The sequence below is a fragment of the Vidua macroura genome, chromosome 23 (assembly GCF_024509145.1).
Source record: "Vidua macroura isolate BioBank_ID:100142 chromosome 23, ASM2450914v1, whole genome shotgun sequence".
Lineage (NCBI taxonomy): Eukaryota > Metazoa > Chordata > Aves > Passeriformes > Viduidae > Vidua > Vidua macroura.
In genome coordinates this window covers 7,927,285-7,944,140 of record NC_071593.1, presented here as the reverse complement: position 1 = coordinate 7,944,140, position 16,856 = coordinate 7,927,285, and the positions used below count along the sequence as shown (strand labels likewise).

Here is a 16,856-nt window from a genome sequence, read left to right as displayed (position 1 = left end):
CCCTTGTTTCATATTGATTTATTACACTGCTCAGCTGCCAAATGAAAAACACCTGGCTTCACCTTTGAGAAAGACACAGGACATCAGCATGGGGGACTTGTTTATTGTTTGTACAAATTTCTCTAGCTTTGCTGTTGTGCCTTTGCCTTCTCAAGTAAACCATTACGAATAAAACCAGGAAATCAAATGTTTTAGAACCCAGAGTTGAGCACGGGTCTAATTTGTAATATGTTTGTAACTAGAAAAGGCTTTGTAGTCCAATAATCAACCATATAGTGCTTAAGGCACTCAGGGAGTGTAAAAGCTTTAGAGGCATCTTCCAAGAAAACACACGCTCTTTGGGTGGTCTTTTGGGGAGAAATGTTCCTTTAGAGATTCAAAATGTGCTGTTGTACTTTCACTGCCAAGCTGCTCATCTACCTCTCATAACACTGTGTTTTGCAGAGCTTGAGGAGAAGATTCAGAGCTGAGTCCCACCCCTCCTCTCTCCCCAGGTGGGCAGCAGGTGCTGCAGTTGTTGGAAGCTCATTGTGTCTGAGTGTGGCCTGTTGTAAATGAAAATGGGGCTCCACCATTCACACAGGCCTTGAGTCTGATTCTCCAGGCCCTAAAATAAACCCTGGAGTAACAGAACATGTGAGCTGGAGGCACAGCAACACTTTGGAAGGAGATACAGCCTGAAAGAATCTTGGATCACTAATTAAATTTAAAAAGCTCTTGAGATTTTTTTGTTCCTATTCCTACCTAAGGTAAGCAGTTACTAGGAGTTGTATCCTCTGTGGCCTCTGTGGGAATTTCTAATGCTTGACCATTAAATCTGTTTCAGTTCCACAAAGTCTGTTTTCTAATTCACCAGCAGCCTAATTAGTTCTGTTAATGGCTGAAGATTTATCGGCCCATGAAGTAGAAAGACCCATCACCTATAGCAGAGATTGTCTAAATGAGACATTGGGATCATATGTGGGATAAATTCTATGGCTGTTGAGAATCCCTTACAAGAATAGAACAGTGCCATGTCTGAGGTTACCAGTGTTCTGCACTGCAAAAGGGAAAAATAAAGGCTAGAAGTTAAAAGCTTTGAATTAAATGTATAAAATAGGTTAGAAATTATTTATGAAATACACTGAGTGCCTTGGCAGGGAGAGGAATATATGATTTGGAGTCGTTTAAGATCAGTCCTTCAGCTTTCTTTTTGGTCTCTTGCCTCCTCAAGAACTGTGGCAGAGCTGACAGCAAAAAGGGCTGCGGGGCACTGGGACCAGCAGAAACCAAGAGTGCAGGAAGAACAGTTTCTGGAAGTTTAAGGAATCTTGAGGTCTATTCAGTCTGCACAAAAGGAAGTCCCTAGTGAGTAGCATCTTTTCCTCACTGTTGCCATCAGAAACAAAGTGTTTAGCTTGGAGGCTAAAAAAGGGCGTTTAGGAAGCACCATTAAAGCTGCAGAACAGTTAGAGTTTTACAAATATCAAAGTGCTGTATAACAGGGAGCACCATTGTTGTTGCTTACCAAGGTAGGAGCGTGGATCTGTTCCCTGCCAGACTGAGGTAGGTTCCCATGCAAAGACAGAAATCATCTGCTGCCTCCTGAGCTCTGCTTTCATTTGCTCTGCAGCTGATTTGCCCTAAGCAGGATTCCTGCTGTATGTTGTAAACAACCTGGCTGGTTTCCTTTGTAGCCTGAAGAACTTCAGTTTGGGGATTGTTTATTTTGAAAAAGAGAAAAAAAAATTGGAGCTTTATAACCTGGCCTGCTCACAAGCTGCCTCGTGTATCAGCATGAAATGGTTCTATGCACAGAGCTTTTTGCTGCCTTGACATTTTCCAGGTTGACTCTCCTTGGTACTAAATGGTGCTCTGTGGCCAGAGGCATGTGAAGCTCAGAAAATATACTTTCAGCCTTGTTTTACAATTGTAATAGTGACTCCAACCCAGATGTGGACTGATGCCTCTGTACTTCAGTTTTTCACCAGCTACAGTTCCTGCTGCTCTCTGCTGATGCAGTTACAAGTGCAGCAATCCCCACAGGGGCAGGAGAGGATCCTGTCTGTCCCATGAAATGGAGTGCAGGGAGTTCCTTGATCAAGGAGGGACACAGGAGCTTGTGCTGCTGCTGACTGGGCTCTGTAATCCGTGTGCAGCTTTGCCTGTGACCTCCTAATCGGAGGGCACAGTGTCAGTGGCCTTGACTGTGATTGGAATGGACAGTGGCAGCTGAGCATTTGCCTCCAGCCCTTTGTCCTGTGCCTGGAGCAGCCAGACCGTGTGTGCCCTGCTCCTGTGTGCAGCCAGGGCCTGGGCTGTGCTGCTGCCATGCCTGCAGTGGTGCTGCCTGAGCACAGCAGTGCAGGCCCTGCCTCCTGCCAGGAGAGCAGCTCACAGCGTGGTCTCGGTGGTGGATTTTTTAATGGCTTGATTCTGCAGAATCTCGGGGGTGTGTGGGGAGGGAAGCCAGGGCAGGTCAGGAAGGGATGAGTTTCTGTAGGTGGAAGCACAGAGGAGAATTCTGCCGCGCTGTTGTGTTCTCATAAGCTTCTTTGAGCCTGCAGAAAGATGATAATTAAGCTAGACAGAATCTTAAGCTTTTGCCTTGCCTTGCCAGCAGCACTTCAGAGTCTCCCTCTAAAAGGAGCTGTGCCTTGTGCTGGTTCTGTACATGCTTAACTGCTCTCACACCATATGGGTGTACAGCAGTGCCTTTGTTTTAGTCTGACCTTGACCTTAGAGGTCACAGGTTTCTGAAACTACATGGGACGTGTGGACTTAGCCTGGCTGTTGTAGCTACATCATCATTTTTACCTGATTTTTTTCTGCTCTCTAAATGTAGCCAAGTCTAGATGCCAGAGGATTGGAGCAGTGCACGGAATTAAATTAAATCTTTTCACTTTCAGTGCCATTGTCAAAAGGAGGAGGGGAGACTTGGATAATTGAGAAGTGTTTAGATAAACTACATCCCAGTAACAATGAGGGTTTTGCAGAGACCAAAACCAGCAGAGCTCAGAGTGTACCTGCTCTAGCAAGTAATAGACTAGCCTGGTACCACTGCATATACAAAGATTGCCAGCTCATATCCTTCTGCAGAGAAGGTCCTTGGGGGTTTAAATAGAGAATTTTTCAGGAACAGCACCTTGACTTAAGTACTGGTGAGATGGATCACAGAGAACGAGATCTTTGGCATAGTCAGATCCTGGACCTGGTCATGCTTAAAGCTGAAAGTCAACACCTCAAATTCTGCCCTGACAGAAGGAACATTAAATTCAGCTGTGTCAGGCTGCTGCAGAGCAAAGACTCAAAAATACTTTTGATACACAAGTACTATTAAATATCACTGAGGGATCATAACGTTCTATCTGCTAGATTGGGTTGTGGCTGAGTTGAGCCTCAGTCACAATTAAATTGGTTCTGTAATTCTAAAATGACACTTACTGACATCTTTGCAAGAGAGGCCATACTGCTTTTGTGATGTGTTTGAGTGTGTTCTGTCACCTGGGTGGAAAGAAGAGGTCGTGTGTGTTGTTTTTTTAGTCTCCTGTCTTGACAAGAGCGCAGAGTTGGTTTCTGTCTGGACCTGAATAAGTCTTTGTGAAGGTTATTAGCACCATTCTTGCTCAGAGCTACTAAAAAGAGAGGGGAAGCAGTAAGGGAAGAAAGAGAGAGATTAAAGGGGAAAACCCAGTGGGTTATAAATGTATTTTCCTCTGTGCTGGAGGTTAAATAATATTTTATGTGTGTGACAGATACTGTGATTAAGGAGCTGTTAGGCAGAATGAGAGCTGGGCAGCAAAGGGAGCAGAGATGCTTGAGGGAAAAGGGTACAAAGATGTTCTAGTGCTGAATTCTCTTGTGCATATCTACTGTGTGATATGTGGCTTTGTGTGCCTTTCAGTGGAGGAAAAAAAAGTATATTCTACAGACATTTAGGGTGTTTTTCCCTTTTGTTTTTTCGTATCTTTTCTGTCTGAGATGTGTCACTGGTTACTAGTGACATTGCTTTAGAAAATAGTCAGAGGCTCTAATCTCTGCTGCTACTTCAAGGTCTAGGATTAGGACCGTAGAATGGCATATGATAATCTTGTACATAAATCATGGCTATAACAAATGGAAAAGGTTTATCCTGTTTACTCTGCTGCAGACAGACTCGCCCCTCTGCGTCTTGCTCAGTTTGAGGCTCCTCAGTCACTGCAGAACCTCTCGAGTTTCAGCTGTCATCATATACCCCTCATTCAATTCAGTGAAACCTGGGCACTCAGATTGGGTTTTAGATCAGGTCAATAAATACTTGACCTATGCTGGGTTGTATTTTAATGTTCCAGAGACGCCTGTCATTCCCAGAGGCTCTTCCTCACGCCGCACGAAGCTGCCTGTGTAAGCTGGGCTTCAGACAGGATGATATGCCTGTCTCATCTCATAAGCTTTTTACTTCCACTCAATGGACAATGTCTCATTGAAGCAGCAGTAAACAGGGAGCAGTGTGTGCTGTTAGCATGCACTACAAAGCTCTGTACTTCAGTCATTTAACACAACATGGGATTTAAAGCTCCCCCCCGCTTCCTTTTGCAGAAGACAGTGTGTCATTCCACTTCTTCAGCTGATCCACTTCTGACAGACAGCAGTGGATAGAGCAGAAGGAGAAAAAGTAAAAAGTCTCATTTTGGAGGCTCTTTGTCCAGACTGAAAATAAGAGAAAGCCTGCAATGTTACAGGGTCCAGGTGAAATGGAAATTCATGAATGTTTGTGTGAGTAGTGGGATGGTCCTTGAGATCCTGTGGGGTCCAGCAGAAGTAGATCCCATGAAAGAGGTGGGCATATAATTTTGCAAAAAGTGAATCACTGGAAATGTTTTATCTTCCCTCACAGAGCAGAGGAAGCCATGGAGTTAACAATCTAATGGACACATTAAAGCAGCACACTGGGATGGGGTAATTATTCTAAATCCCTCTGATTCATTTGCATATATTAGATTGGTTGGGGAGGGACCTGCTGAGTACCGAGGTTTGTTCTGCCTGGTATGTGAGCCTTAACTCAGTGGATGTTTGTTTCCTGCTTTGTTAAGACCAAACAGCTCTTTGCTGTCTCCCTTTTAGGATTAATGTGTTCATGAGATCTGTTCAAAAGCCACAGAATGGCATTCTGCTGTTTTCCTGCTGGTGGTGGGTCAGTGGCTGAGGCAGTGATAGCGACAACCCTTTCTGTACGTTCCCAGAGCCGTGTCCCACTGCTTCACCACAACCTCCCACCCGGGACGGCTCGCTGCCAGCGTTCACCCATCTGAGAGCAGCCAGCTGTGCCGAGGGCAGCCAGATGTGTCCCGGAGGGAGGCTGTGTGCCGGGGGCTCCCACGGGGAGGCCGTGGGGCTGGCTGGTCGGGCTGGCTGGTGCCTGATCCCCGCTCTCTGTCCGAGCAGCGCGGGCGGGCTTTGCGTGCCCTTCCCCGCTCTCGGGGCCGCTCTGGCGTGCGCAGCAGCGATCACACTGCCGATCAAAACATGATTAGCAAAGCTGCAATTAGAGAGCAGCCAGGAGGGCGGTGGCTTACTGCAGGAAGGGTCAGCACTGGTATCTGTCAGAACAGAAATAAATATGGGAGATGACAAAGGATTTAGCTGCACTCGTGTCTGAGGAGACTGTAACTTAAATAGCCAGGGCACTGCCAGGAAGAAGCTGGGAGCACTGGCATTTTAGACAAAGAGCAGGGGGGCAAAGAGAGGAAAAAAAGAAAACCAAAACTGGGTTTTCCTCCTGACCAAATAATTTCGAAAGGGACTTTTAAAAACTAAGAGGTAGGTTATGTAGGTAAAACATTGCCTCAGGGGGATCTGGGAAAATTATCCACAGTGCAGATCCTGGAAACTGATTCAGTGATACCAACCAACATCATGGGGTTTATGCAGAGGGACTTGTTCTTGGGATTGTGGCTGCAGCCTCGGGTTTCCTTATTGGTAAAATGTGGTGAAACGTGTACCAGAGAGCAGGAAGTGAGGAGTGCCCGCTGCTGTCTGTGGGAAGGAGCAGGCACAGCGATTCTTTGGGTGACACCCCACTTCCTACACACGAGCTGTACTGCAGCCAGACCTGCTGGACACCTGGACACAGGACTGGGAGGACAGGCTGCTGAGGAACCTTCCACCAAGTATTCTACTGTTGCAGAATGATGCTCCTTCTTTTCCTCCTTTCCAAAAAAACAGAGAAGGAAACTGCTGCAATCTTTCTTTCCATTGTTGGGCTTTTTTAGCCATAGCAGATGAGACTGACTGGAGGTTCAAGATCTGCTTTTAGAGAAAACCACAGAGAAACAGTAACTTGTTTTTAGAGGAACAATAATTTGTCCTGAAGATAAAACCCCAAATCTTAGAGGTGCCTGTATGGACTTAATTAATTAAAATCTACCCACCTCGATGTTTTACAGCACTAAGAGTGCTTGTTTTGTTTTGTTCCTTAATATTCCTTTGCAATATCTGCCAAGTGTTGGCTTGTGGATGACCTGTGCAGTTGTAAATCATCTTGGTTGACCCTCTGTCACTTTTGTTTTTGCTAAATGGCATTGAGTTTCACAGATGACAGTGGGAGATCAGAGGTTTTGGTACCAGGGAGGCTTTGAACGTGTGATGGCATTGGAAGAGCTGGGTGTGGCAGTGCCAGTACAGTTCTTATGGCCCTGCTGCTTCAGGCTGATTGTCATGCTGGATACACAACTAGAGGATAGTAATTTGGTTCATTTTGGAATCTCTGAGATAGGCTGCAGCCCAACAAGAGAGCATCTGCTTTTCTTTTTGCTGAAGAACACTGCTGGAACTTCTCTGTATAAGAAAACCCGTTGCTTGATTTTATTAATATGTGATGATTTGGCTCCTTTTACCTACAGAAAATTACTTTTCAGAATAAAATGCAAGAATATTGGCTATGAAAGGGGAAAATAAAGAGTGTAATTGTGTTAATTATCAGAATACCAGACATATAATTAATATGCCACAGGAATAAAGAGCAAATGTACTAATAGCATATAATTGGACTTAAACTACACCCTTGGTAGAAGTCTCTGCAATGGAACTGTTGTGTTTGTGCTCCTTTTCAAATTAGCAATAAGGAATAAATTAACATCCATTTTCTTGCCTGTACAAAGGCAGAATCATATTGTGGGGCCGGGTAATGAATTCAGAGAATGCCTTTACATTCCCACATGGCTCTCGGGGAGGGGAATACTCATGCACATGGCTCTTCTCCCTTGCAGGGGAAGGCAGAGAGGAAAACCTCATTGTGTGACCAGATGTTTGCAGAATACCATGAGCCTAACGAATACAAAACATCTGTAAGCTGAGAAATTCAAACACTGTCACCAGTACCTGGTGCAAATATACGAGTTGGTTTATCCACCCACCCTTTATACCAGGTGTGTTACTGGACTGTGTTGTCAGACAAAGAAATGGGGTAGGGGCAAGACACTGTCCCAGAGGGGCATCTGTGATAGAACTGGGGAAAAAACCCATAGTTCAGCAAATACTTATGTTAATAAAGCCTAAATATTACTGAGGTCCTTAACAAGTATTGCTTTTCAGGTAAAGACTTGAAAGCCAGTCTGTTCAAGATATTTCAAGGTATTTCAAGGTATTTACAGTATATCTTGATTCAAGGTATTTCAAGCTATTGCAGCACTTGTTAATTTTCCCTCCCTTCTTTGTTCCCTTCTTTCCTAAATATGTAAATGGAAAGCCTAGAAATTCTGTCTTATTCAATTGTAATGCACCTGTCACCACAGTATCCAGACACCTGCCTTTTGCTTCACAGAACTATTGTGAGGGTGCATTAATTAACGCTTGTAAATGCTCGGAGATCCTGGGATGGAAGGTGCTAATGAGTTGTAAAATATTATAATGATGATGCAGAATATTCAGTCTCTCTTTGTAAGGAAGGACTTGCATCTCCCCTTTATTGCTTTCATGTTTCTGGATGCATATTTTGCTACAGAAGGTAAGTCTGAGCAGGAAGAAGAATTGAGCAAGGTAGAAAGATTGCTAATGCTGCTGGCTTTCTTGTGAGGGAGCTGGTTGGTTTCATGTACTTCTTTGCTTATTGAATTTTCTTTTTGTCTCTCTGATGAACCCCTACTTCAATGGCTTGTTGAGAATTCTCTGAACATTCAGAAATGTCAGGGGAGAAGATTTTCTTCTTCAGATTGCCAAGGCCTTCATTTGCATCCCCTAAATCAATTCTCATACATGATCAAAGCAGTTCTGGAAATTTTCAAGTGTGGGGAAAACCAGTCCTGTAATTTTTTCTCCTCTAAAATATACATTCAGGTTCCAAAGCATAAAAAAATAATAATAAAGTCTTAATCTACCGAATCTAAAAACACTCAAGTTTTATGCCTGTGTTCAGAGTGTTTATATTGGGGACAGCAAGACTAGAAATTATCTAACAGGTCACCTATGTGTGTTTTGTCTTCCAGCTGGCAGGGGCATTGCTCTGGCATTGTGTTGTGGAGTTTTCTTTTGAATGACCCAAAAGATACCACTACTGCCTGTTGCTTTACGAGAGTATTCTGGGGTTTCATAGACCTGGTGCGGAATTAATCCTTTATATTCACCCTGAATTATCTTTTTCTTAGCCTCATAATAGTTTTCTGCTTCTTCAGCCATGTCAGAACCAGAAAACACCAAAATTCAAATGCCCCAAGTATTTCAGGATTGTCCTATTTCCTTTTCCAGTGGGGATGGGAGCAGCTAGAGTGGTGCTGTTACAGCTTCTCAGAAGCTGCTCTCTTGTTGCCCTCATCTAATATTCAGCTTGGGTGTGCATGCAGCTCTCTCATGAGTTTAATTACTGCATAGTCTCTGTGGCAATTGGTCCCTTCTCAGAAGTGGTTTCAGGGCAGCTGTGATAAACTGGTGGAGGAGATAAAGCTGGGTTTTAAATTCCCATTAAAAGAAATCATCATCTGCAAACACACTACTATGCAGACATTAATTGCACTGAGATGAAAAACAAGCCCACACTTGGTTCCAGACTCTTTATTTAAAGATAACCATTTTCTCAATGAAGTTCTAGACTATTTGAAGTTTGGGCCCTTTCCCTATGCATATCCCTTTAAACAAGAGTCAAGTCTAATGTCCAGAAGTAACAGTGAATATTCTGCATGTATTCAAAATCGTTTATGATCCTGAGCTCTAGCAAGCAGATCCAGATTTGATGTTGATGCACCCGAGCATGTCCTGCTGCTCCCTGTATTCAGTGTGCATCGCCTGCCTTTCAGGAGCAGGCAAATGCATTCATTTCTCCCTATCACCCTATCTTTCCTGTTCTGGCTGCTCAGCTCCACTCTGACAAGCACAATAAATGTGTCCTCCTGGGTCCTTGCAAGCCAGGCATTAGTCACACTGTGCATTTCAAGGACATCAGGCCGATAGGTTTTCAGCTGAAACAGAAAACATGTTCTGCCAGGAGCCATTTGTTCCAGTTTTGTTGCTTACCAACAAAATAAAGATCAATGGTTTTTTGGAACCAGAGAAGCAGGTCAGAGAGTAGGAGGGAGATAAGTGGTAAAATGAAGTTGCTGAAGTTAGTTCCCTGAATTTCTCTGAAATAATGGCATGTGGCATTTGGGATAGAGTGAGGATCTCTGTCAGCATGGGAAATGCAGTTTCCTCTGGCAGACAGGAGGAACAGGACAGCTCTTGCCTAAGAGCAAGCAGGACTGGTGCACAGCAGGTCCCACGCTGGGTGATTGAAATCAAATTGAGTTTTGTGGAACAAAATGAGAGGATGTTGTATTTGCCGCACTTCCAGAGTAAGTGCCAGTGGAACATCCGTGGTGACAGGGATCAGGATTTCATGTGGCTGCCTCACCTCGTGTGCAGGGCCTGTCCTGTCTGTATCAGCCTCTCAACTGCCTGTTCAAACCTCTGTCACCCAAGGAAACAAAGCCATTGAATTGATCCTAAAATACAGGCTAAAGAATTGTTTGCTTTACTGAATCAGTGCCTTAGTCACAACTTGACTCAGAGGAGTTTTGCTTAGAAAGTGAAATGCCATCAATGCCTTCTCCTTCCCTGGAAATTTCCCAGTTTCAGCATGACTGATTCAGCTGATTAATTCATCTGAGCTGGTAGTGTCATTGTGTAATAAATAAGGTTTACCCAGACATAGCATTTCTTCTCTTAAAAGTGTCTCTTCTTCCTAATTCTGCAGAATCAGAACAACTTAAACAAGTCCTGATAGTAACACTGAAGTCCCCTTCTCACTGTGGTCCATGGTGCTCTGCTTTCTCCTGTTAAAATGCATGATACAGCCCAAGTGAAATGCAAAGCTCTTTTAAAATGTGTTTTTGCCACACCTAACGATAACTTATTTTGCAAAAAATGTTTAATAGAGAATGTGTATATGAATGCCGACTGGCCAGACATTCAGCCCTCTTCAGATACCTTTATATTGACATTAAAGCTCTGTCCATAGTTAGATTCCTAATCAAAATCCAGTATTTGGGTGAGTACTGGATGTGTGTTACGCCGTGTATTCATCAATGGGCAATTATCTTTCAACTGACGAGATCTGGCCTAGCAAATCTTTACTAATGGGGTGGTTCTTACTCAGTACGTTAGTAAGCCTAGTTTGAGAGTCACACTGTGCTGGACAATCCTACTCTCCATACAAAAGAAAAACACATCATGTAGCACCCTGTCAGCTGAAGCTGCGTTGGCAGAATGTAAAGACTCAGCTCTCTGGCAACAGATGGGCTCCAGGCTTCTTCTGACATGATCTGCCATCCAGCATATGTTAGCCAGGCTGAGAAATCAAGGAGGTTTAGACTGAGGCTTTAGCTTTATTTAAAAAAAGGAAGATGTCTTAGCTCTTGACAGAGCAGCTGCCCTACAGTCCATGGAATACATGTGGAGTAACTTGGCTAAGGGAGAGCTCCAGAGCACAGGATGGAACTGGGGATGTTCACAGCCTCAGGGTGTGGCTCTCCAGGTTCCTGCTCGGCTCTGCAGAGTGAACAGCGAGTAAAAGGTTGGTTTTGAGCATGGAAGAGGAAGGACATTTTTCCTTTGGGCACCCAAATGCAGTGGCTCATACAGCCCAGGTTCTGTCAGCTCGTGAGGCCCGAGTGGCTCTCCAGGGCAGTCAATAGGTTGGTTTCTCACCTTTGCTTTCTCCCCCATCTCGGGTGTGGGGTGACCGGGTAGTGAGGCCTGGGCTTGCCTCAGGAGGGAGGAGGAGGCTTTTCCAGCACAGATCAATCTTGGTATTTAAACTGCACAGGAAATAAGGAAATACCACATCTCTAGGATCCTGAACATTCTGGACTTTATTTTTATTTCACTGTGGGAGTGAAATGGCTAATAGGTACAAAGCATGAGTAGTCAGATCCAATTATAAAATAAGTTAGTTGCATTTTAATTGTCAAAACTCAGATCACGGTATTGATTATTTTTTCCTTTGTTGAAATATTTTCTCATTGGAATTTTGGATAGTAGAGCAAAGAACTTTATGATAGGACAAGTTCTGTGCAACTTAATGAAAATTCTTAATTTAGATAGCACTTGGAAATTTTTCCAAACAGAAGTAATCTTTTGCTTTGATAGAAGTCACTGCACAAAAAAGGTTTGTTACTCTGCAGGGCAGACTCAGCGATGCACCAAGGTGTGTTTGTGTTTGGACACATTCCTGCAGGATTGCACTTCTAGAGCTGGGAAAACAGCAAGGTAGGGGTGCTGGCTTAATGGTTGGATTTGATGATAATAAAGGTCTTTTCCAACCTAAATGATGCTGTGATTGTTTGTACCCGATGTTTGTAGCACCAGGTGTTGGCAGTTTGTTCCATCCCAGCTGCTGACTGGGTCTGTGCGTCCCATTCCCAGTGTGTTCCTGTACCTGCCTGCCTCTGGCACCAGCTTTGGGTTGGGTGAAACCCAGCGGTTTCATCTTTTTTTCTGAAAAGATGTGCCAATGTTAGGGCGAAAGCATTCAAATAGCTTTATATGGGGTTAATTATTTCTTAAATAGCTTCATACGGGGTTTAATGCTTCCCAACGACTTGGGGGCTTAATCAGCATTTACTAAATCAGCTGTGTGAGGCTTTGGACGGGCACCAATTTAAATGAGCTGTGTGAGGCTTTGGAGGGGCAGCAGGTCCCCTCAGCTGTGTGACGCGTTGGGGAGGCCTCTCTGCTCCCTGCCCGGTTCAGCCCGCGGTAAGGAGCCAAACGGAGCCCAGAGCGCCCGAAGCAGCGGCGGCGGAGGCGCTCCGGGCCCGGCGGGCGGGAGGTGCCCGTGAGGGAGCGGCGATGCCCGTGAGGGAGCACGATGGCAGTGCCCGTGAGGGAGCGGGATGCCCGTGAGGGAGCACCATGGCAGTGCCCGTGAGGGAGCGGCAATGCCCGTGAGGGAGGACCATGGCAGTGCCCGTGAGGGAGCACCATGGCAGTGCCCGTGAGGGAGCACCATGGTAGTGCCCGTGAGGGAGCGGCAGTGCCCGTGAGCGGGCACGATGGCGGTGCCCGTGAGGGAGCAGCAGTGCCCGTGAGCGAGCAGCAGTGCCCGGGAGGGAGCACCATGGCGGTGCCCGTGAGGGAGCAGCAGTGCCCGGGAGGGAGCACCATGGCAGTGACCGTGAGGGAGCAGCAGTGCCCATGAGCGGGCACGATGGCGGTGCCCGTGAGCGAGCAGCCGTGCCCGTGAGGGAGCACCATGGCAGTGCCCGTGAGGGAGCAGCCGTGCCCGTGAGGGAGCACCATGGCAGTGCCCGTGAGGGAGCACCATGGCAGCGCTGCCGCAGTGCCCTCAGCGCCGGGGGCGGGGCGCGCCGCAGCCCGCGGGGGTCCGCAATGGGCTCTCCCGGCGCCCCCCGCCCCGCGCCGTTGGTTCGCTCCCTCCCCCGCCTGGTGCCCGGCGCGGGCCCGGCCGCCATTTTAGGAGCCGCCGGCGGGGTGGGCGGGGGAGGGAGGGGAGGGACGGTGAGCGGAGCGGGGCCGCGCAGCGCTTCTCCTCCCTCCTCCTCTTCCTCCTCCTCCTCCGCGGGGCCGAGCCGAGCCCTCCGCCCGCCGCACAGCGGAGCCCGGACCAGCGGGGGCGCCAGCCGGGGCTGCGCGCTGCCGTCCCCGCTCCGCGCTGCCATGCCGGCCCCCGCCGCCCGCCTGCTGCTCGCCGCGCTGCTCTGCGGAGCGGCCGCGGCCGCTCGAGGTAACACGGCTGGGGCGGGCGGGGGAGGCTGCGCGGCACCTTGGCGAGGGCGACGGTCCGGGTCGCCTGGCGAGCTGCGCCGCGGGCGGGCGAGCGAGGGGACGGTGTCCTTGGCGCCCTGCGCAGGGGAGGGAGCGCGGAGGCGGGCGGACATCGAGGGTAGGGGAAGGGGGGAGGATGGAGCTGGGGCCGGGATGGCTCCGCCGCGGCCATTGCACCTGCAGAGGGGACGAGGGGATGGCGGCTCGTCCTCCCGGCTCACCTGCGCCCAGCGGCCCCGAGCCCTCCCAGCCGCGGAGGGCAGAGCCCGGCCCGGCCCGGCGGGGGATGCGCGGCGGCGGCGCTCGCTGTGTCCGCCCGCCTGTTACATAACGGGGCCCGGGGCGGGCGGGGGGCGGCACTTGTTGCCGGGAGGGTCCAGCGGCCGACCCGGCCGGAGCGGGGCCGGGCAGAGCCGGGGCGAGAGCGGGGATAAAACCCCTGGCAGCCGGGCCTGGTTGGGCTGGCGTGGGAAAGCTCCGTGCGGGGATGAGCCGGAGCAGCGCCTGGGCCAGACCGTGCGGGTTCGCGATGTGAGCGCGGGCCTGGTGGCTATTGATTGATCCCGAGGAGCAGCAGCATCATACGCATTGCGGGGCTGCTCCCCGGCAGGCTTCAGTGAGAGGCTCGGAGACGCTTCCTCACCTGAAGGTTACCCCTGGCATCGGGAATGCTGCTTCTGCAAGATTCAGCTGATCGCATGATGAGATTTAAGAGCGTTGAATAGCAGCGTACATTAGAAGAGCGGCTGTAAAATGGCTTATAAATACGTTGAAGGGAAGTTCTTGATCTGAAAAACAGCTCGTTATGGATACATCTTGCTGCAGTTTCCCAATGTGGGAAGAAGGAGGTGATGCTGTAGTATGTCTAGGAAGTCCTGTGCCAGCTGTTCTGACAGTGGCCATCATTTGCCTGTGTAAGATCCCTCAAGTACAATCTGTTCACCAGCGTTCGTGGTATTCCTAAATGTAGTATTTACCACACCAGTACACAAGCATAGTGTCTTTGAATTCCATCGTTTGAAATTAGGAATAAGATTAAGATCAAAAGCCATTTTCCAAGAAGGCTGCTTGGAAACAAATGGCAGATTTAGGCAGCATTACCCAGGACAGCGCTGGTAGGCAGATTTTCTGCAGCTTGTTGGAGGCAGTACCTGTTTTCAGTCAGACCTACAGAGCTGCTGGACTGCAGGTCCTGATCTGTTTAACTTCATCACACATAACTGAGTTACAGAATGAGGGCTGGTCCCACACAGTATGTGCAGTTGCCTTAGTCCTTGCAGCGTTTTGGCTGCTGTAGGTAGGCCTGTTAATAATATTACGCGGAGATGCACTTAGTGACAAGTAAGCTCTGGAGGACACCTGGAAAGCTGCAAGGGCTGCTCGTTTTGTTTCCCTGTTGTTAGGAAAGGTATTTGTTTTGAAGCATTTATGGTAAGCTTTCCATTTTGTGCTGTATTGCTAGTTCTTTTTTTTTTGGTTTTTTTTTTTTTTCCAAGTACAGTTGAACTTGCCAGTTCTGCCTTTCCTGTCGCTGGAACAGGGGAGTGAAAAGTGGGTTTTTTTTTTTTTGATGATGGAAAGGAAGGGAAATAGCATTTTGGGGATGTGATCTTGCACAAAAGGCAGGTGTGAGCTAGCTGACCTACCGTCTTCCCTGTAGTTATTTTAAGGGGTGCAGAAAGTGATTTTGGGTTCTAAAGAGGCATTTTCCTGTCCAGCTGGTGCAAAACTATTACTCTAATCAAATTTGTTTTGTAATTGATCAAGCTGGCCCAAATATTTCTAAGCTTGTTGCGGTGGAGAGGCCGTACCTAGCCGTGCATTCCGGCTGTGTTTGTGGGTGAAGCAGTTGGATGTCTCTGAGCAGAGCAGGACGGGAGTGGAATGGAGCAGTTCCTGGGGGAGGCGGCAGCGCAGCTCACGGCTGCTGCTTCCATGGGCCTGACCAGGCAGAGTGGTAGAACCTCTGTTGTCTTGGGGCCCTTCCAACTCACTATCATTTAGGAAGGGTATTGATGGAAGTAATACTATCTTGAAGAAACTTTGCTGATCTGTGATTATTTCAGGAAGTTATGTGGTGCTGTGAATGTCTTAAATCCAAACCACAAACCACTTTGTTACTACCACAGTCTTGCTGCAGATGTTTCTTTGACACAGGAACAGCCTTTTTAATATAGGGCTGGGGATTAGGTAGGTTTCTTTCTCCTTTCTAGAGGCAAGGAAATGTAACACTACCCTAAAGCATTATGTAGAGACAATTTGGCTATTTATGTGGCCTGTTCTTTTTTGTTCTCCAAGTATTTATGAAAGTAAGAAGCCACTGAGAAGAAACCTCTGAGAATGAGAGAATTAACCAGTACTAGACCTCTCTACAATGTATAGTGATTGGGAAAGCATTATATACAGCCATCTGTTCACGTAAACAATTTTAATCTCTTTTTCTGTATGTGTTATTTAAAATAATGCACTGCTGTGGAAACTGAAATGGAGATGGTCTGGGCAAGCATGATTTACACTGCATTTTGAATACTCCTGTGCTGGTTGTCTTCTCCCATGTTACTAGGCTGCAGGTTGTGCTGTCTGTGCTGAGGTAGCTGGAAAATTTGTCAACAGAAACGTCTCTAGACTTAATAAATGTATCTTTGGTTTGAGGTCGTAATGTTACTGCAGACACAAAATAACCAGTTGCAGATAATTGCAAAGATTTTTTTAAGGAGAAGGAAAGAAGCTGGGCTCATGGGCTTCAGTGTGCCATGAAAGTTAGAAGGGTTGAAGTCCAGGTCAGGCCACAGCTCTGCATAATGTGACCATCCCACAATTTAGAATTCTGGTATTCTGGGTAAAGCAGTGTTTCCTGCCATGAAGCCCAAGTATATGGTAGCTGAGTGGCTTGTGGCTCTGAAACTGTTATGCAGAGAGGAAGAAAATTCTATGGTCATTAAAGTTTTCTGAAGAAAAACTCTTCTGCCATTTTTCTGAGCCTTATCTCATTCCCTTTAGTTCCATTGGGAGAAGTCTCTCTGAAACATGGTTTGTGGTGTTAAGGGCCACATATCTTGTAGCATTATCATTGCTGTCAAAGACAGAAATGACGCCTCAGCATGAGAGAGTTCAGTGAGGCGGAAGCCTTGGTCTTAAATAAATCTTGTTTTGCGCTCTAATTTATTTGTTTTGTACTGATTGACTCACATTGGCTCCTGTAGGGACTAAACCTCCTTAGGAGTCTTTAGAAGGGATTATTGGAAACCTCAGTGCCTTTGAAGAAGTGTCTGTCTGTCCTTTGTTTATAGTATTAGGTCTCATCTCACTTGCTTTGTATCTGATTGAAAACAAGTTGCAGCTACTGCTCCCAGTGGGTTTCTCTGATTTTAAATAGAGTCAACAAGTAGAGCCAGAAGTGCCAGCTATACTGGGGTGATGTTTGCTGTATTTCTAAATACCGTTTCCTTTCAAGGAGCAAAGTTTGTAAATATGACAACAGTTAAAAGGAAAGGGGTTTCCACTCTTGCACTATAATTAACAACATTTAAGATAACATTTATTAAATTAGTGTTTGTAGTTAAAGGCTTATGTTTTCTATTTCAGTCTTCTGTTTAGTGTAAAACATTTTAAATTTCACTTGAAATTAAGGCTTTGTTTCTTAA

The 16,856-nt window shown here is 46.8% G+C and overlaps 1 protein-coding gene across 4 annotated transcripts in view; it reads left to right on the top strand.

The window, feature by feature from the left end:
- The first annotated feature begins 12,927 nt into the window (after nt 1-12,927).
- CLSTN1 (calsyntenin 1) overlaps nt 12,928-16,856 on the top strand; it is a 30,120-nt gene continuing 26,191 nt past the window's right edge. For 3 of the 4 annotated variants that reach the window (XM_053997326.1, XM_053997323.1, XM_053997325.1), the window contains exon 1: nt 12,928-13,171. In XM_053997326.1, coding sequence (XP_053853301.1) covers nt 13,105-13,171 — 67 coding nt within the window. In that variant the 5' untranslated portion in view covers nt 12,928-13,104. The remainder of the gene's footprint in view (nt 13,172-16,856) is intronic. The other variant, XM_053997322.1, reaches the window with a different exon arrangement.